At 38.9% G+C, this 21599-nt stretch overlaps 1 protein-coding gene across 1 annotated transcript in view; it reads left to right on the top strand.

Annotated features, from left to right (window-relative positions):
- Nucleotides 1-21599, top strand: part of THSD7B (thrombospondin type 1 domain containing 7B) — a 257577-nt gene that overhangs the window by 124750 nt on the left and 111228 nt on the right. The window contains 2 exon segments of the mRNA XM_062578475.1: nucleotides 404-536; nucleotides 1615-1718. Of these exon segments, the coding sequence (XP_062434459.1) occupies nucleotides 404-536; nucleotides 1615-1718 (237 nt within the window).

The raw sequence follows: 21599 nt of genomic DNA, 5'->3' as shown, positions 1-21599 counted from the left end.
GCAGCCTGAGACCACCAGAATATGTTCTCAAGAACAAAATCTTTCACGGTAAGTTCTTTTCTCCTATTCATTATAGATAGCTGTTTAAGTCTTTCCTCATACTTATTTTCTTGTCTGATTTCATGTTCTGTAAAAAAAAGCTTTTTTCTTTCTCTCTTTTTTTCTCAGAGACTGTTGGTTTATAAATCTTCCAAGTGCCCTTCTGCTGAAGTATTTGTAATTCTAAAGCAGGCAGCGGTATCTTTTGATTCAAAGTACTGATCCCCTCACTTCTTTGGTTAGTGCCAGAGGGCTCGTGATTTCAAAATATAAATGTAATGCAAGGCATTTTTAAACCAAGACAGCTAAATCACTCACCCAGGGTGCCAACTGTGTGGCAGGCAAATTTCTGTTTGTGTTGCAGGCAATGCCACAGCAATAAAGCAGTCTCGATACAGGATAATCGTTCAGAACGCTGCCAATGGGGGACAAGCCTGCCCAGACACCTTGTATGAAGAAAGGGAATGTGAAGATATTCCCATCTGTCCAGTGTATAGGTAAAAAGAATTAGCTTCAACCAATTTCTTACCACTGGGTTTCTGATTTTCTAGAAATGAATCTTGCGGGATTGTCCTTTACAGTTTTTACCAGAAAATAACACTTAACTGGAAAATGCAAGGTTAGAAACAAATAACATGTGTGAATAATAAACCCCTTGTAAAATGCATAAAAGCACAGTTTAAATTGGAGATTTCAGTAGATCTGGCATCATCAAAACAAGCACCAATAAACACATCTCCTAAAAATGGTGACCTCTGGATTTGAAGTGTTTAAGGAAGGTATTACTGGGAAGTCCTCCCCTGAATATATGTTAAAATCAATGTAATCTATTTTGGGACAATAAGAACTCAAGTGCCTTTATCATAATTGTATGCGTATTGCAGAAACCTTGTCTTTTCTTCGGGCTCTCTCATTCCTGTTAATAATATGCACTTTAAAAATTTCTGATTAGACAAATAGTGCACAGGGCAATTTCTCACCACTCTTTGTTAAAATGCTTTGACCCATCTGTTAAACAATGTTAGTATGTAGAAATGTATTGTATCTTTCTGTATAAACCTTCAGCCTGCACATCCTTTGGGACATGGTCTCAAAGCACAGCACAAAACTGGAGGTGGTGACAAAACAGCAGTCTTAAGAACATCAAACTCTGCATAGCTGTATGCTGCATAGCACCAAGGAAAACTGTTTTCCTGCATTCTTGAAGGCCACATATTATAATGTGGAAAGCAGATAATGTAAAGCAACAACTGTATGAGAAAGCGCTTGCAGGAGAGCCTGATTGCCAAGCCCAGGGAAGCTGTTTCTTCTTTATTTTATGTGACTTTGAAGTATGCCCTACAAAAATGAGGAAAGACACCATGGTTGAAGGATGGGCATGGTATTTTAGAGGTTAAAGTATTGAATCTGCGTGTCAGTTGGCAATGCATGTTTCTGGGGTAATTAAAACTTTTTAAAAATTTTTCCTTAAGTTTCTGCAGTATCTCATTACTTGTAACTCAGCTTTCTAAATTTTTGCTTGCACATACTAGCTGTCTTCCAGTCTTCACCACTTTAACCTTTTTCTTCTAACAGGTGGAAGACCCATCGCTGGAGTCACTGTGTATTGGTGCCGGATTCAGTGAGACAGGGTATACTGGGACATAGTGAGGCCTGTGGACACGGTTTACAATCAAGAGGTAAAATTTCTGCATGCAACCTCCAAGTATTTAAAGTGCTGATGGATAATATTTAAGTAGGGTCTTTACTCTTTCACAGTAGCTGATTTAGAAACAAAGTGACTGAAGTACTTCAACTATATTGTGAAATGTACTGGGAAGTGGCCCTGTTGTACTGTTTTGGTGCTGTTCTAGAAGTTAAAGCTGCAATACTATGATATTATGCTTGGACTATAGGAAGGGATATATACTTGAAAAGCAGTTATTACAGTAACCTTTTGTTCGTGACTAACGATGAAGCACATGGTTTTTGAAAGAACTGCATGTAGGCCCTATGGAGTAATTTATGATTGCTGCTACAAAATGAAAAGGGAAATTTTCTTGCGATTTTAAATTTTACTAGTAATTTGCTTGAGGCTAGATTTGCCTTAAGACTATTTGAGTTCAGTGTGAGTAAAGGCTTTGGGCTGTTGCCTTTTGCGTTTTTAAACACTTGGAAGATACAGTGATCTGAACAAAAGTGTTGAGACAAATTTCACTATTAAGGGTACGAGATCAGAGTCTATAGTGACTCCAGCATCCAGCACAACATGGCTTAGAGATTCGACTGCTGTGAGTCTGCTGGGAAATCCAGTAAAACCTTTAACAAAAGTTTTTTTTTTTTTTTTTTTTTTACTTTTACTATACAGGTATGTTAGCTAAAGAAACTTGACATAATAATTTACTCCTTCACAAGGTCAGAACCTGTTCTTTAAAGATGAACTGAATTTGTTACGTAATCTGGAAACAAGGGGAAAGAAAGAAAAGCCCTGACAGTGTGTGGGCTGTATCTGAAAGAAAAAAGTGTTTCAAACTAATGCTCAGAAAAGGAAATATCTTTAACTAGGTTTTGACCACAAACTTTTCCAGAAGGTTTTCAAAGAGAGTTCTGTAAACTGTTCTCAAATTTATTCCTGCTTCTGGATGTGGAGATAATCTTTATGCTCCAGTAGATGTAAGAACTTTGTATTAATATTACTCTGACAGAATTTTAAGAGTAATAGAAGAGTATCATGGTTATTTTTGCTCTGTGAAGAGCTCTCCAGCTCTCAGCTCTTCAAATAGAAAGGTATTTGCTGTTTTGGGTGTAATCATGGGAAAGTAATCTGATAGCGTGGTGGGTTTAAGCGAAACTTATTTCGGTGCTGGTTTCACTTTCTGTATTTAACTGAGATTTTCATAATAACTCTGTTTTTCATAGTTATATGATATGATAAAACCAATCTGCTAGTTATTATTGAGGATGAATGGGGGTTTCAGAAAGATGAATTTTCGGGTGAAATCAATATAAGATTTTTCAAGACTTTTCCTGCAAATGAGGGGAGCGAACACCGTGAAGAAGCCAGCTCAATCCTGGCTCTGAAGCTACTTCTGATCATGCTGCTTCTGATTAGAACAAAACAAAACAAAACAAAAAAGCTGCTAGATTTGCAGCGAGTCTGTATCTTACTGATAAAAATGCTTAGTAACGGAAACTTTTAGAAAGAGTTAGCGTGTGAGAAGGGGAAATGTGCCACCGTGTTGTCAGTGTCAGCCAAGGATGTCGTGTGCTTATACAATGTTCATAGACCTTGACACTTCAGGATTTGTGATCCTGTCATTCTTCACCATGAAGGTGGTCTTTGGAGATTTTTGAACTAACACACGAGGTGAGGCTGAGGGAGCGGGATTTGTTCAGCCTGGAGAAGAGAAGGCTAAGGATCTTACTGTTGCCTCAAGTGTCTGATGGGGAAGGGGTGGAGGGATGTTCACAGAGAAGATGGAGCCAGATTTTTCTCAGAGGTGCAGAGTGAAATAGCAAAAGATAACAGTTAATCACAGTTTTGGTGAGGTAAACTCCCAGATTACCTCCTCATTAATGTAGACTTTGTGTCCATCTCAGACCTGTAGATTCCTTGGAAATTCTCAAAATTCAGCTGAGTAGGGTCCTGAGCAATCTTTTCTACCTTTAAAATGAGTTCTGATTTGAACAGGCATTGGACCTCCAGAGGTCCCTTCCAATCGAAATATGTATTGTATAATTCTGTGAGTCTATGGAAATCCTTTAGGGGAAACTTCCTCGTCAGTATAAGGACTCCAGGTGTTATAGAGCTATATTTTATATATATATATATTTTTTTTTTTTCTGTGATATTCAGGCTTCATATGCATGAGTATCTGCAGTCCAGATACTACCACCACTCTAGACAGTAATTAGCTTGCACAACAATTGGTGTGCACAGCGTGTCAGCCTGTTTAGCCAGTAAGTGCTTATTCTCCAAAGAGCATTTATATGAATTTGCCCAATTTCTTTTTTCCCATATAACAGCAATTACCCTTTTGCCACTGTAGGTAATCAGTCTTACTGTATCTTAGAGCATCCATTTTAAGACTTTTTTTTCTTTTGCTGTCCATGCCATGTCACGTAAACAGGAGGCTTTCAGTTCTCAGTGACTGTCATATCTGGCCAATTATATGGAGATTAAATTCACGCCTTTTGTTTCTAAAGTGTGTATGTGTACATATGTGTGCATATGTCTGGAACTATGATTCTGTTGAGGAAAAATAAGTCTGAAATTACTTTCAAGCTTTATTCTTTCTCTAGGATAGATTTTGAGACCCTACTTAGTGTCTTGTTTCGTGAATTTTTTCACTGAAAATGTGTACAGAGGTACCATGTGACCTGCTGAAGATACCAGAATTTGTCTGTAAATAATAAGCAGAATAGCCAAATAGATGACAGTCTTCTGAAACTGCAGTTTTCAAGGCTTTATCTTGAAATGGGTTTACCCTATAATACTAATTACAAAAGCCTTTCTTTTTGTACTCGACTTCAACGGACTAACTTATGCAGAGAACAGTCATACAGGTACGGGAAAAATAACATTTAGAGCTTGCTATTTTAACTTCATTAAGGAATCATTTGCAAAAAGCCCCCGGATAGGGCACTCCAGAATACAACAAGGTGGAGATATTACCGTTGTTTGGCAGTGACATAGACAACATTTCTAAGAATAAATGAAGAGCTCTGCAAGCTCTTCTATTGCTACATAGCTGTCATTTTCCTCAACAAGTGACTAATTTACTAGGAGGTGTCAAGACTGTGAGAAAATTGCTTTTGCTTCAGATGCCCTTCAGTGACTTTAGTATTCACTGATGTTTGTGATGGAGGATCCTCCAGAAATGACCTATCACTTCAGTGCCAACATGATCGGCCACCTTAGACATTTACATTTTGGGGGAAAAATGTGTTGCTCATTACAAGGGATTGTTAACGTTTAATTAGTGGATGGAAAGCCTGTTTTAAGCAAGCGTCTTTGAAGGCTCTTTCAAAAGCTATGGGATAAAATAAATAGACATGTATTACAGACCAGACTGATGTAATGAGGCTCCACTTTAAAAAGTAGTCTTGGAGATACACTGACAACATAGTTATGAAAAAGTAGTTACTTTGCAATAGCAGAGACACGCTGCAGCAATGGGAGCCATCATGTCTCATTTCTTCTCCTCTTGCCACATCCTGACTGTGATTCATTTGGGGGATCTGACCATGTTTCCCCCCCTTAATGTAGACCTTATGTCCATCTCAGACCTGTAACACTCCGTTGTGAGCATACAGAAGTGCTGTGACACAAAACAGCAAATATTCTTAGAGAATGATTTTTTGATTTATGTACAGGAAAACACCATTAGAGCCACTAATGCAGTGATGAGAAACTACTTCCTCTGCTTGGGAGAAGTGCACTCTCCTTTGCTCACCTGAGAGCATAGGGTGGATCAATACTGATTTGTGGCTCTGACTTGAACCTTTTGTGATAGCTGTACAAATATGGCAGATAAGACTGGTTTTAGACTGAGATGCAGATCAGATGCTTTTATGAGGAAAAAAAATCCTAACTATCTGCCATGTGAGTTTTCTGAGTGTGTTTAAATGTGAGAATTGTTCAAGTAAAATCTTACCCAAACAGAATTGCTTTTGCAGGCATAGTTTTTAATAAATTAGTGACATAAATTAACATTTTTTTCCATACTAAAAAAGATGAAAGGGTGAATTCTGGTGTTGTCTGTGAACACTGCATTTACAAATATATTTCAAACAGAGCTAATATCTAGTGTACATTCAAGTTGTAACATAGTAGTGGCCATGTGCATTGCTATTATTTCTACTGAAATTATTTTATGATAGCCTACTTGTAATGAGATATGCCATCAAAAAAGCATCATGGTAAGCCAGCACTTCTTATTATCTGTTATGTACATGATTAATATAACTGCTGATTAACTAAACAAGCAGATATGTTCATTGTAATTTCAGTTATGTGATACTACAGAAAGCTTTTGCACAGAAATACCAATTTCAGGAATTACATACTGGAATTGCTTTATAATTTACAGGTTGGAGGCAGTGTGGTAACCTAAAGTTTGTATTAAATGCATATATGATAGTAAATGTGGCAAAAACACAGCCTTATTCTGTTAGAAGGTGACATTTTAGGAATAGTGTTTCATAGTAGTCCTGCGTGTAGGTCTGTCCAGTTGACAGTAGCTTACCTGTCATCAGTAGCTCCCTCTAATGCTACCATTAATCTGACAGGACTTGACTCTCACTCTGAGCAACGCTGAGAACTCCCTGCGTTTGCTGGCAGTCTGCTAGTAACGCTGGCCTGAGGACCGACTCCGAATCGGAGGCGGTGGGGACACGAGCAACACTGGGGTTTGGAAGCTCAGGGAGATGAACGTGAACAGTCCCTGCCACTGGCGTAGGTGTAGAGGCTCAAAATGTCACGTTGCCTTGAGTTACGACCGACTGATTTCTGCTGTGTGCGGTTTGTGAAGCCCTGATCATACGGTTTAATTTGAAGTGTGGCTGTCTAGGAGACACTTGCCTGTCAGGTGCTGGCTGTGATAGCAAAGATAGAAAATAATAGCTCAGGGGAAAAATAATAGGTAGAGTAAGGAGAGGAGCAGAGTCTTGTTTGTGCTGTGTTTGACAGGGAGATTTGTGAAGTGAGGCCTGTCTGTCATGTGTATTGACGTTTTGAGAGTGGCCTTTTCTAGCCTGAGAGCCTTAGTCCGAGTGCACTTGTGTGTGTGACACAACATTTCCTTCCCGTTGCCGTTACAGGAGTCATGTACATCTGTGCCTTAGCAGACACTTCACCTATGCAGCCATTCTAGAGAAAATGATAAATTTGCAAGCTCGGCGTTACCTGTATTTTTGTTTTCTTGTCTCTGATAATGGAATTTTTAGCTTGTAAACACATGGAGGGGAATAAGGTGATAAGAAACAACCAAAACAGAATCGATTTACTATTCTTTGCTCCTGATAATCTAATTTCTCTCTGTGACAAGACACTGGGCCAGAGGGTAAGCAACAAGGTACACAGAAAGCAGTACAGATAATATTCCCTTGGCTTTAGAAAGAAATGGAATGCTGTCTCACGTAACTGTCTGCCTTCTGTAATAGCAAAGTATGTCCTGGAGAAATAGAGGATAAGATGGTTGTGCAACTTGTAGAAAAAAACCCATGCAAAAGCTCCGTTATCAGTTGTTTGCTGTCAATCTGGGAGGCCACCTCAGATGGCTTCCCACAGGGCATGTTCCTGTGGTTCCCTTCTGTGTTTTCACTAACAGTATGGGTAATGAAACAACACATCTGCAGCACATCTGGGTAACTGCAGGTTGCAGATTGTGAATACTTTGAAAGGCAGGATAAAGATTCAAGTTGGATAATCAGAGAATGCTCTGAACATCGTAAAAGTGAAATTTTCATTAAATTCAATAATTAATTAACACGTGGCACTCACACTCCACAAAACTGGGCAGCAGTGCCACAGAACTGAGTCTAGAATTAAGAATTACAGATTATGAGTTAGTAGCATTATACTATTACAAGAAATGCAAATCATAAAATCATGTGTTTCTTAAATGTTCTTTCTGACCTCATCTTTCTTTCTTCACTGTCAGAATGTCTGGATTTCTGTGCCTTTAATTGCAGTTTTGTAAAAATGTCATCCTAGTTATTACAGGAAATCAATCTTCCTCCTCTTAGTGAAATCGCAATGAAAACGGCTGTGTTCCTTGAGATTCACTGATACATGTAAATAAAGCAAGTTAGCCACTGTTAGGAAAAATATTAATGAAACTTAACAACAATAAAAAGCGGAAAATATAACTTAAATAGGTATAGAGGTACCTGTTTTGGTGTACCTAATGGTACAGCTTAAGCCAATCTGGGATGCAAAACATAAATAACCATATAAACCAAGAAGGATCATTGTATCATGTCATGTAGTTATCCTGATGAACTGCATGGTTATATACGTCTCTAGTAATTCCAGTTAGGAAAGTGTACATTTTCCCTGAAGCACAGTAACATGATTATTGATTTGTTCGTGAAATTTAAGTAGAACCTCTTGGATATGTTGTGGCTAGAAGAGATGAGAGAAGAGGACTAATGTAGTAGTCCAGTAGAGTACATTTAGGAGCAGAAACCAACACTTGTTTGAATAACGGATTACAATTTTTTTATAGTTGTATGACTAAGTCCTTGTCCTTATGGTGTGTTTGCAACAATCTGAAATTATAATGAAAGGCTGTTCAGGTAGATCTGAAATACTGACAAATCCATCTCCAAAAGTGCCAGTACTGGTGATTTGATAACATTTTCATAAAGCATAAAGACTCTGCATTGTCACTAATTTGAAATTATGTTTAAGAAAAAATATATTTATGTTCGTGGGCGACTCATACTCTCTCAGTGGAGTTCAGTGCTCATGTGAGAAGACGTTGGTAAGCAAAAGAAGGAGCATTATTCATGTTTTAGTAATCTCCTTTCATCCCGTTAGGATGGAATTTTAGGAATTATGGACTGTGAGTCAGTAGCGTTATTCTGTTAAAAAAAGAAAATCATAAAGTCGTATATTTCCTAAATTTTTTTCTGACCTCCTAATTTCTAAAACAGATTCCTCTGATTCCTGAACTAGAGTATTTTTAACAGGTAATCTTCCTTTTTATTCTTGTTCTATGGTACTTTTTGCTACTGTAAATAAAGACAAATAATTTAGGTCAAATAATAACTTCAGAACTTTGTCTCAAGTAATTCCGATTCCTTATTTACCAACAGATTCAAACTGTATTAGAAAAAGTTTTCAAAATACATAAATTTCATTCAGAAAAACAAATTGGATATTTAGGAGTCTAAGCTCTGGTGAGTATCAATGAATGATGTAAAATCTTTGTGAACCTAATGAAAATATACCCTTGATTTCACATGTAAAACTTGTTTTTGGTCTTGATGATATATATATATATCTGTGCACAGGAATTTGTATGTTGAGAGATTCATCGCTGGAGTGTGGATGTTTTATTACAAGAGTTTGAATTGTCTGGCTCTAATTAACATCAGTTTACATGTAGGCTTTGATCTTTAAATTATTTCCCAAAGCCTGGGTTTAATTTTGGGTTTGATAATAGATTAAGTAGTTTCATGCAAAAATAGATGGTAATGTTTTACGAAGAGGGAAAAGGAGGAAAAATTGAGGAAGAGGAAAGAAAAAGAATATAAAATCTGTTCAGAAACCCATCACATGTACATGCTAAGTCTTTCCGGCATTTGTGGAAGGAGGAGGGCATCCTCAGGCAGGTGGACAGACAGTGGGGTTTGTTCAAGTTTCGGAAAGCTAGAACTGATCAGGAGGAGGAGAAGAGGGTGCCAGGCAGATGAGGCTATGCAAGATGTGGCAGATAAATCACTCTGAGGATTTTGTGACTGCCTTTGAGATTCATGCAGTTTAATTTATGAGAACTAAAGTCATCTCCTCCTATAGAAATCATCCCAGGCCAATTTTCTGAAACCTGACAACATACCATGTGTACGTATGTGCATCATGGTACTTGAATCAGAAATTAGATAATGATTTGGAAGCTGGAAATAGTCGTCATGTTGTATTGCATCCCACTGATCTCCACATAATGTGTTCTTGTAGACCAATTTTTCTTTACTTGGGTCGTAGTTGATAGGACAAGAGGAAGGAAGGTTGATACTGATTTCCAGTGACAGGTTGTTCACAAAAAATGATAGTGGACTATTCCACTCTTTTTCTTGGGAAATGTCAGCAGACATCACAAGCTAGACACTTAAACAGAGCTGCTGTATTCCAGTCTGGGTCCAGACCAGCTCCCACCTCAAGTATATCAGCTGTAAGAGTATTTCATAACCACTAAGAGAATCGTCATGACCTTGCTTTAAAGCTGCTAACTAATAGCGGGAGAGACTTCAACTCGTTTCTGTTCCTGTAGCCTTATGCTGGCAACATAATAATTGAGGAGACTCTTAAGAGAATTTGTCCCGACAATACTCTGTATAGTGCAACGCTTTATCCGAAGGCGATTCAGTAATCTATAGTCTTCCCGTAAGATAAAGATGATGAAGACTACATCAGATAAGTTACATGTATTTGGTTTCCTTCAAAAGCAGGACAATATATTCTGTCCTGTACAAGGAAACAAGCAGATTTTCTAGCTTAGCTATATACTGTTCCTATCTGATAATTTAAACAGGAATATCTGCATCTTAGTACCACGCACGACGTTTATTTTTTGAAAGAAAACCCCACAACTACAACAAACTTGATCAAGTAGGAAAGCTTTTGAAGCTAGAAGGCATAAACACTGAAAATGTATATTACAAGCATGCACAAATAGAGGGATTGTTAAAAGATCAAAATAATGAGAAGTAAAGCAAAGGAACATCAAAGCTTTGCAGGCTGTTTTTCTGCCTTGATTAGGAGGAAGGACAGAAGAGTGGGAGGGAAGAAGGCCTTAGATCAATAGGAAATGGCCCCATCACCTCAAAGTCAAAGGCACCAGAGCTTTACCATCCAAATGTGCACAATTTACAAGAATTGCTAGGGCATCTCAATCATAAAAGTCCCAGATAATCTGACAGTACTCACACCATATTTAACAGGTACACAGAGAGCATCAAGATCTTATCTGAAGGAAACTTCTCTTCAAATGGAGGGGTAGGTAGATTTTCTTTTTGTCTTTCATCCTCTGATTAAGTTCAGCTCTCTTTGGTCCTCCTAAGATTTCTTTCATCTAGTGTGTAGTCTGTATGATCTAAGCAGCTGTGTGTGGTGAAAGTCATTTTTGGGGTCCTTTTTTAAATGATGGATTGTCATTAAACAGAGAATATAGTAGATGAAAGTGGTCCAGGAAGAACCAAACTGTGCTGAGACTTACTGAGGCAGATGAAAGACATAATGAGGGATGTAATGAAGAGCAATCTCCCCCTCAGACTGAAGACAGACCCTTCCAATTATGACTTTAATAGCATCAGCTTCCAGTGATTTAAAATCACTTGTTATAAACAGTTGATTCAGACTTGTCATAGAAATCCAAGAAGCTCATATGATATGAACAGTAGGCATGGGGGGCATGTTACATGTTTTGTAGAGAACATGTCTACAATCCTTTTGTAGGAGAATCCTTTTTGGGACCACAGATGGACTGTAAGTAGGCCAGATCATGCCGCCTCATGTGCTCCTAATCATAAATATGGGAGCCATTTCTCTCCAAAACTCTTTACTTTTTGTTGTCATATAACCTGAAGCATGAGGGTTTATAACTCGTAGTATTTTATAGGATCTCATGTAAACTGTAACTATCTATAAAAATACAAAATCTTTTTTATATTTTTCCTAATCTCTCACCTGCTGTTGTATCTGGTATCCCTGCGTTCCATGGGTTAACTGTGCTGTGGGAGAACTGTTTTAGTCTCTTGATGCTTTTCAATTTAATTGAATCCTTTTTTGCTCTTGAGACATTTGAGTCTAATTTTATCTCCTTTTCTATTTGTTATTTTATCTCTCATTCATGTCCCTCTTACCTTCCTGAGCTGAAAGCTATCCCATTCAGTACTGATACAAATCCACTTTTGCTTTTATAAAGTTTTAATTTACTTGTTGTTACAGTTTTGTTGTTTACAAATCCAAAGATGATTCATGCCAAAGCTGTTCCAATTTATGAGAAAACAGTTAAAAATTCATCAGAGCTGGGCATGAGATCTGAGGTTCTCTGGAAAAATGGCTTTAGGGAGAACTTTTCTTCAAAATAGCCACACTAAACTGGAGACTTTGAAGCGTGACCAACAATGAGCAAGTTTATTACAAAGCTTTTAAACTCTTAGTTGTCTGAAAAACATTAGAGATGTTCTTCTCCAAACCATTAATAGAATAACCTCTTTTTGGTCCATAATAATCTCAATCAATTGAAGTACCAAAATCTGAGAAATTCCAGAGACATTGAAGACGGGGAGTATTGCAGTATGGTATGTATAGTTCTGCAGTATGATGGTACCAAAGAGACTTGGTTTGCTGCTTATTTTACCTGAGTAATAGCAGAAGAAGAAATGGACAGTCCTAGCTTTGAAATGCTGATCCTACTTAAACCAGTGAAATTTTAGAGGACTCAGTTCTTGGTGAAACTGTGCTGAAATGAAACACAGGGACATTGAAAGAAAATGCTGAATTTGATTCATTTACAGATACTGTTCCTTGTCACTTTGCTGAGCTTTGGCCTGCCTTTGGAGAAGCTTGGTAAAAATTGTATTTTGCACTTTCCCTTATTCTACATTAGTTAGAAAACACTTATTGGATATTGTTAAGTTTCTTAAGTAATGAGATACTACTGCTCTACGTGAATGTTAGTGTTCTAAATAGCAGAGCTCATTGCTGTGGCTTACTGTAATCTTCAGGCACAAGACTGTGCCTGATACATGACATGTCACAAAGATGCAAAATGAATCCTGACGTCATGTTCGTTAAATCTGAGTCTGTATATTTATGTTACTCCAGCAGCTTCATGTCCACAGCTGAGATTTTCAATTGCAGAATGAATGAATAACCTTGGCTCAAGCTATCTTTCAAAAATCCCACAGCCTTACTTTAGAAGGGGTACACTAGAGTGACGGTATGGTGACTGGAGGTGACAAGGCTACTTATGAAGTGCTTGTACTTGCAAAACTACTTTGAGTTACTGTGAAATGGTTCCTATTATCTGTGTTTGCTTCCCATGTCTAGCAGTGCTCTCTTCTGTTTGCACTGCTTCTGAAAATATTTATGCCACTATGTTCTGTCTGGCCTGGAAAAAGAATTAATTGAAAAATTGAAAATGTCTTCTTTTAAAAGCAACTTTCATGTATTAGGTAGATAGCAAATGATGGTTTCTAATACATACGGGATTGTTAGTTATGGGATAGAGGTTTTCTTTAATGTTCAGAAATATTAAAAAATCTGAACAGTGTGCTTACCACTTTCTAAAACAGTCTAATTATTGTAACAGTAACACTTTGAGCATTCTTCCTGATGGAAAAAACTCCCTTCTCCCTTTTCATTAACGGTGTTGTCATTGATTTGCTTCTCAAAAGACTTGGAAGAAGATTCCATCTTCTTTGTGTTATAATAAATCAAGAGAAACTTCATCTAAATATTGGAATTCCACTGGAATGAAATTATTACACAAGAAAAAGCCATCTCTGTATTTTGATGGCAATAGATAGTCATGGAAAAGAAGACATCTTCTAACAAAGATTTTTCTAAAATATTTTTTTTTTCTGACAGCCACTAGTTTTGCCATGTGCATGCAACATTTGTTAAAGGATTGATCATACTGGCTTTGTGAAATCAGGAAAGTCAGGTGTTATGTATTCTGATATTTGACAGGTTTTTCCCAAAGTAGATAGGGTATTTTATAATGTCAAATTTGGATCTTGGATCTGCAGCCTCACAGAAAATGTGACGGCTTACCTCTTTTTGGCCAATTCTAACATCAGTATCATTGCTCGCTCTTGACAGTTCACAGAAGTTTCAATCCTACAATCATATATTTATTTATGTGCCCCAGGTGATAGAAATTTCTTCTAGTTATCTCATTTCTACTGTCCCTTGGATATTAACTGTATGCATCTTTGTTTTTATCCCAGTCTTTGCGTTGGCAGAGGAGACACCTGAACTAGAGCTATACTATAGGGGGGAATCTAACCGACCTATTAAAATGTAATAGGCTTGTCGAAGGCCATCTCCATGAGCATTTGTTTAATCCAGAATGGAGCAGATCGGCGTGTCCTCGAGGGGTGTGTTACGTGACGGGGCAGCGCGCTGAACCACCGCTGTGCGCTAAGAACCCATGGGATGCCAAAGCTTGCCGACCAGGAGCCTGCGCTGCTGCCTTATTTTACTCCCTATGCCCAGGGAGGGCATCTTAATAATTGATACTTACTAAAGGTTTGAGCAAAATCAAGCAGAAATTAGTCTACGAAACTGCACAGGTGTGCGTGGACTTGAGCTCTTGAGTCTTATATTGCGTTTAAGCCCAGAGCATGCGGTTTGGCTGTGATCACGTGTCGCTCATCCACAGAGAGCGCCCAGGCGATAAGGCCTGGGGAAAATACAGAAATCTACTCGTACCTGTTCTGCTTTTGCTTATTTAAATTGAATGAGCTGGCAGTTAGGGCAGAAAAAGGGCAGTGTGCTTGATCCACACTGGGGCACTTGTCTCGTGGTAGTGGCAAGTCAGACCTACGTTGCTTGCGAGATGTTGCTTTGACCGGCAGATGCTTTTTTGATATACCTCTGAAATGATCGGTTAATGGAGCACATAAAAATCGTTGTCTGCAGGATGGACCGGTTTTGCACAGGGTTGCTGGTGAGGTTGCATGTGAATAAACCTCCAAACGCACTGGAAATACATTGGTGCTTTAAAATAAATAGCTATCTTCAGTGCTTAGTTTCACAGAATATAAATTTTCATGTAATCTAAGCACAGCTGTTCATAAAAATTAACTTCTGTGGCATGTGAAAAGAAAAGCTACATCAGCTCTACGGTTCGATGAAATGTATCTGTTCATCACAGTGATTAATTGTAGCGTTTATATGAAAATGGCTGCTTTTTATTCATTTTTGTTTTTAGATCATGTATCTTGCCTTTTCCTTTAGCTTATTTAAATGTAAATACCTTGCAAATCCAGTATGAAAGTGTAAACTTACCAATTTTAAGTGTTTTGATGAAACTGGACAAAATATGTCTCTGCTTAAATTGTCTTATCTGAAGACTTTGAAAGATGCCTGTCCTTCCTAGTTATGTGGATTTTACAGGTGAATGTAGATATTACAGTGACCTTGAAAGAAATTTAGAAGGATTATAGAGTTCCTTCTGAGCCTGAGGGCTAGTATTTCCAAGGGGGTAGCATAATAATGAACACATTGGCAGTTTGCAGGTGGTCCTGAGGCTTTGCAAGTATTAAATATTTACTGTGGGAGAAATAATAACTTGATGTGTTTCCAGGAATTAAATATACTTAATTCCTAGGCCTCAGTTTAGTTAAATTTGACTTTGTTGTGGAACGTAAGCTTTCAAGTTTGCAACAGAACAGAAGTGGTGGGTGTACGAGTACAGCTATCAATTAGAGCTTAGCCCGCAAGTAATTTCATCATGGGAGCTAAACACTGCCATTGTGCCTTTGTATTTTCTCCCAGTGCAGTTGTCATCTTATTCCATTAGTTGAAAACAAGTTAATACCTGTTGTATAGATTATTCCTGTTCTTATATTATTACTGTGTTTGGAAGTTTCCTCTTTATATTTTTTTTTCTTTCATTTTTACAAGGTGTTTCAGCACTTGCCAGTGGAATGCTATGGGTAAGTAATGCGCCTTCACGCTCAGCATCTCTGCAGCCAGCAGTAAAAATCGCAGTATTTCCTTGAGCAGAAACTCCCCCTTTAACTTTTGTCTAGATGCGTTACCACCAGCAAATAATGACTGCTGACCAGGAGCATCAAGGTGCAGAATTAATCTGCCAGCCCTGCAAATGCGGTGTGCCGATGTGCTGCGTGATGTGAAGTAGCCCAGACTGTGGTGTAGGAAGGGGAGCAAGTGCAAAAAACCAAAGCCGTCAAAAACCTGTGGATGACCTACTTTTTCTTTTCTCCTCCTGTGGAGATAAAGCTGAAGGAGGTTGGCTGTAGTTTTTCACAGTATTGAGTTTGTACAGGAAGAATGGTGGAAGCAAAAGAAATGATAGGTGGAGAGGTTTTATTGAGCGAAAGTCTGAAAAATAGGTAAGCTTGCGGGATGATATGAAGAAAATTTAGCCTACTATTTAAAAAAATCTTTCAAAGTTGCTCAGATCTTATTGATTAACTGATAAACAAATACTTTCTTACTGTGACTGATGTAAACTCCTTGATTGAATTATACTGCAAACAGAATACTGTAAGGAAAAATGTTTCCACCAGTTACAATTTTGTCTTTTTTATTTCTTTTATATGAGTTTCTTATTAAAAATTCAGTCCCAGGATTATCTCAGAAGATAAACTAGACTCAACAAAGAAGTTAATGTAAAAATAAGCTGTTGCAATGGCATAAATGAACAGATACAATAAGCAAATAAGCAATTTGCAGATAGAGTCAACACTCCATGAAATGTTTATAAAGGTAATACTTGAGATCTCATAAAATCAAATTGTGTTCAGATACAATGACAAAAGTCAGTAATAAAGCAGTAGTGAATCAGGCCCAGAGAGAACGATAAAGCAGAAAGCTGGATGCCATTTCAGAGCTTTCTTAGCACTCAGCATACAGTATTTTTTATGGTAACTCCACCCAACCTTTGCTTTCCCAGTTATTCATCGTTAGAGTATATGCATACGAATCAAACTGCTGAAGGCATGTGCTTTTTGATGCAGTGTAATTTAATGATTAAAAAAGGCATTTGGATGACATTTAGGCTTCACGGTGCTGAGATTTTTTTAGGCTTCTGTCCTCAAGGAAACAAGGTATTTCCTGTTGTGAGTTCAATTCTGTAGTCTGTCTGATCCCAAACTGTGTGGGAACGCTCTGCCTTTACAGTGCAAGCGCAGCACTTCTGCTGCTTTTGGAGTGTCCTGAAAGCAGGTCATCGGGTTTGTTAATGCGAGTATGGACTGGACTTGGGTCAGACCCTGTAGAATCTGACTCGATATTTATTCCACCTTAATTTTGAACCATTAATAACTAATGTCTGAATACAGCCTTCCTGCCAGCTCTTCTTCCACGCTGTACTTATCTTGATAAGATATAGCCTGAATACGGTAAAATTGTGACCGTCAAAAGCCATTCTGAAATGAAGGTACGCAGCACCTGTTCTTTATTTTCTTTTCCCTGGGCCCATGTAGTTATTGCAGAGAGCAAGCTGATGCATTGTCTGTTATTGCTGTTCTTTTCATCTGCTGAATAATTGTTTTTTCCTGTATTTTTGCACAAGTGAATATTAAGCTGATGGACCTGAGCTTCCATACCCATCACCTTAAAAAGAAAAAAGGATTGTTATAAAGATAAGCAATGTTTTACTTTTCCCAGTCTTTTGATAACTTGCACACCCTCCGTGAGCTCTCAAGGATGCTCATTTCTGATGCTTCATCACCCAGTTCTTTAAGCACCCTGGAATGAGGATTTGTTGGGATAGCCAATTTCAAAATAGCCGGCTTATCCTTGACAGCTCTTTCCCCTTTAGAGGCCTGAGATCTGTGTTTTAAACCTCTTTGCTTCAGTTATTAACTGCAGTTCTCCCTGGACCGCAGAGGACGTGCTTAGCAAAGTGTGGTGCAAACTTGGGGCTGGTGTTTTGGGAGCGGGTGGACGGTGCCGTACAGGGCGGTCCGTTGTTGCCTTTCGTGTCCTCAGCTGGCTGCGTCTCGCGTGCCTTGCTGGGTTTTGCATGCTTGGGCTGTAATACTCTCTAAATCCTTAGGAGCTCGACCTAGTTCCCACCTTTCTTGTTTGAGGTCAGTGAAGAGCTTTTGATCTAACTTAGCTGATCCCTTACGCTGCTGCTGATCCCCACCACGGTTATGTTTCCTCTGTAATAGGATAAGTTTCACTTTTGTCGTTTGTCTTTTCCTTATGAACCACAACTTTCTTTGGTTCCTTCCTCTTCTCAGCTTGGCCTCCGAGGATACCTTATTTGCCTTTTACACAAATGTAGTTACAGGAAGGCATTAGTCCTCCTGCCTTTCCCTAGCTGTTGTCACCTCTCCAATTTTGTGGCCATTCTCATTCAGGCTCCCCTCCACCTCCGTGTTGTCCCTTGTTCCTCCTCAGTGGTTCACCTCTAGCTGAGCAAGATGCTTACTCTGCTTCCCCCCAAATTCACCAAAAGAGCAGGAGCTCTTGCTGCGCCGTCCGGCGTTCCTCTCGCGGCGGTGCGGTGGGGTCCCGCCGCTCGCTCCCGGTCCCAGAGCAGCACCAGCCGCCACGCGGGCGTTCGGCCGCCCCGTGGAGCCCGGACCGCGGTGGGCTCTGCGGCTCGTAGGTGAGGTGAAACGTGGATCGATCGCTGTTCCTGCGAGCCTTGCCCGGAGGGCCGCGCTCCTTTACCCTGCTGTCGCAGCCCCGTGAGTTCGCCGTTAAATCCCGACTGCAGCGGCGCGGCTGAAGGGTGCAACCAGAGCAAGCATCACGGAAAATGTGTTAAACTTGGTGTTAAACGTGTACGATAAGAAAGGTGGATAAGCATTTGAAATATAGAGGGTTAAACATTTTCTCACTTTTTTAGTATCTTTACTCGTTCTTTTGCCGTGGTAAGACTGTTAATCGCATCTTTTAATTTAAATGTATCAAGAGTGTTTATCTCCAGTGTATGCTTTTTTTTTCTAAAGCAGTTTTGTACAGCAGCGTGAAATGGGCTTCTGTTATCTTGGACAACTTAGAATACAAGAATCTCTGCAAAAAATCATATGAATCTCTGCTTTTTTGCTTGTTTACTGTCTGCAAAAGCTCTGGGCTTGTCTCGGCAGGACTTCTGGTCTGTTGGTAGGAGACGCGCCAGCACTGGCAGCTCACCCTTTTCTCTCTGTTATAAAAACTTGCCGAATTTGTTAAGACGACTAGAGGAAAGAATCTCTTCCGTTTAAAGTTTTTACGAGCACGTGTGAGGGCATTTGCTGCCGTTCTGCACAATTCTCTCTCCCACCCGGGAGAGAAGCTGTTTTGTTTGAGACCGCAGTCGCCGGGTGGACTTTCGGCTCTGTAAAGCAGACCCGACCCGAGCAGCAGCCGGGTTTCCCCGCGGCAATTTTGGCAAATTTCTTAAATACACAATCCGCTACTGTATTTTAAAACTGTGTTGGAGTTTTTGAAGCTTCACTGTGTGTTTGCGGTTGTGTGAGTTACCTGGCACAGTGGGTCATCAGTTAAAATAGACTTCTAATGCTTTCCTTCATTATTTTCAATAACAAGAGAACAATTTGTTTTTTGTTTCAGCATAATCAGTAACTTTACCAGTAGTGCTTTCCAGTACTTTTTTTCTTTATCTTTTGACAAATTACAACTTTCAAGTGCGTTGTTAATCATATACTTTCAATATACAGCATTTAATATGGCCTTTTATTATTTTACCTGAGTTACTTAGGATCCCCCTGTGGAAAGCTGTGGGGATGCCTTTGTTACACATGCCTAATGCTTTATGAGATAAATAAATGAGTAATTCGAGCTTTGTAGTCTCTGTGTGCCATATAACGACCTAGTCATAATTTTTGAATTGGCTGTCAACACACATTAAATCAGAGCATCTATTTGAAACAGTCATATTTCATAAGCTGCATTTGACAGTTCGTTATCTTATCTGTAAGAACTCCTTTCTTCCTTCAGCTCCTCTCAAAAACAATGTCCCTGCAACTGAACTTTTAGTAAAAGTCAAGATCACAGCTTTGGAGTAAAGTTATATATGGGAATTGCCTGTCTCATACTTGAATATATGAGTAAATCAGAAGTACTGATATGGTAATCTAAATCTACAGTATGTTCTCTTGCATTTTATTGAAACAAAAGTATAGTAAGTTTTATTGACCTTTTAAAACTATTCCCTGTAGTAGAGTTTCCTTGAGAAAGTTGATTGTAACTGCACTTAAAAGAAAATAAAATTTCAGGAATGGCACTAAATTATAACAGGTATTTTTTACCTAGTGGAAAAGGGTTTTATGCATGTATTTAGGCATAAATGGGATGTCTATTTAAATTAACTGAGCAGAAATATCTTTGAATTTTCTGAAAGAAAACACAAATACCTTTTGTTTTCTGAGAGGTTCTTTCAGGGGAGAGGAGAGGGAAGGACTTTTAATCAGCAATCCATGTTTATCCCTGGGCTTCTAATTTTCTCATAAAACAAATGTCATGAAATGCACTATCTTAATGTGAAAGACTGATTCTATTTGGTTTCATTCGACTAAAAGGAGGCTGGAAAACAACCTTGCTTTTGATTATAGGAACTGCAGCTAATATGCATGAGAGAATTTTTCCAGAAATCCATTTCAATTTATGAACTAATTTAGGTTTGATATGGCCATATGCCTTGCTAATATGTTTAAAAAAAAGTCTTTAGAATATATGAGCTTTTAATTGTTGTATTAAGTGTGCCAGAAGTTACAATCTTTCTAACATTTTAATGTTAGGTTCAGCTTCTGCCTGTAATTTGACATTATACTGTTACCAGTGATGAGCATTGCTAATTTTTTTATACATTTGAACAAAAGTCTGTATTTGACTTGTGACCTGCTTCAAGAATTCATTCAGTGCTTTCTAAAATCCCTATTCCAAACTCTGAAGTTTTTCTGACACAGGTTATTAAGGCCTTTTTAGTACTTCTGTGTTGCCAAGAGAACCCCAGACCATTTGCTCCTGGAGGAGAAACAGTTTTAAAGAAGTTTCTGCATGGATGGTTAAGTTATTTTCATTGCTTTTTAACGTTTTGTTGAACAGTTCTTGGACATACAGAAGATGCAGAGAATAACTGTGTGGCATGATAATATACCTGTTGCTCCTGATCGGCTGGAAACGGTTCAAATTCCTACCATCTCCCCCTTCTCTCCAACTTCCCCCACAAAATCTAGCAAACACGTTTCTCGTGCCTGGCAGTAAGTATACATTTTGTCCTCCTGCTCCTCAGTGGGAATAAAAAAAAAAAAAAAAAGGCTGAAGAGCAGAATTATCTAGGTATTTGGGCCACCATTCGAAGGAGAGCTGGCACTGTGCACAGAATCACAGGAGCATTTTATATAATCGTATAAATGATCTGCATCATAGAATCATGTAAGTACTGGGGAAGCACTTTGCCATGCACAGCAGATGATCTGCTGCATAAGGCTGTGTAAAAATGCAATATAGCTGGAAGGAAAGTCCCACATGTGGGTCAGCATCATCTTCCAGGGGAATTTTCTTAAGCTTATGCTCTCCTTGACATTGTCTGGAGCTGCGCTGAGATCTTGGGGCGGGAGGGAGCTCAGCAGGCTGCTGCCCAGCACTGCTCCGTTCTCCTGCTGGCTCGTTTCCTCCCGGGCTTGGAGGTGCGCCGGGTTCAGACTCGAGAGCTGTTCTGACAACACTTGTCTGCAGGAACTGGGATCGGCATCCCAGTTCTCTGCCTTAATTCCTGTCGCAGTTTAAACTTTTATTTTCTTGTTGTTTACTCAGATGGGTGTGTACATTCTGCAACAGAAATCCTTCCTGCAATGTTTCCCCTGGAGGACACATTACTTTTCACTGAAGCCTTTAGTAAGAATGACTGTAGTCATGCACTAAGGGCATAGTAGTGCACTTAGGGGATACATACAGATTTTTCCCCTCTGTTACTGGAAAACACTGCTCTCCTCCTTTTGAAGATAAAAAAATAAAGTAGCACTCATACTTGACCTTCATTCCTGCAGGGTATTCCTTTCAAAGAGTACTTTTCCCAAGAATTTTTTTTCACTCCGTTATAGCAGAGCTCTCTAGCTATCCCCACACAAACTTTCTGATTTCTTTCCCGTTATTGCCATTGCCTTTCCCTGTGTTGGCCCCTAGCCTGTACCTC

Source organism: Rhea pennata, chromosome 6 (genome assembly GCF_028389875.1).
Source record: "Rhea pennata isolate bPtePen1 chromosome 6, bPtePen1.pri, whole genome shotgun sequence".
Classification (NCBI taxonomy): domain Eukaryota; kingdom Metazoa; phylum Chordata; class Aves; order Rheiformes; family Rheidae; genus Rhea; species Rhea pennata.
Note: the sequence above shows the minus strand (reverse complement) of the source record. Positions and strands in the feature narration are given on the sequence as shown.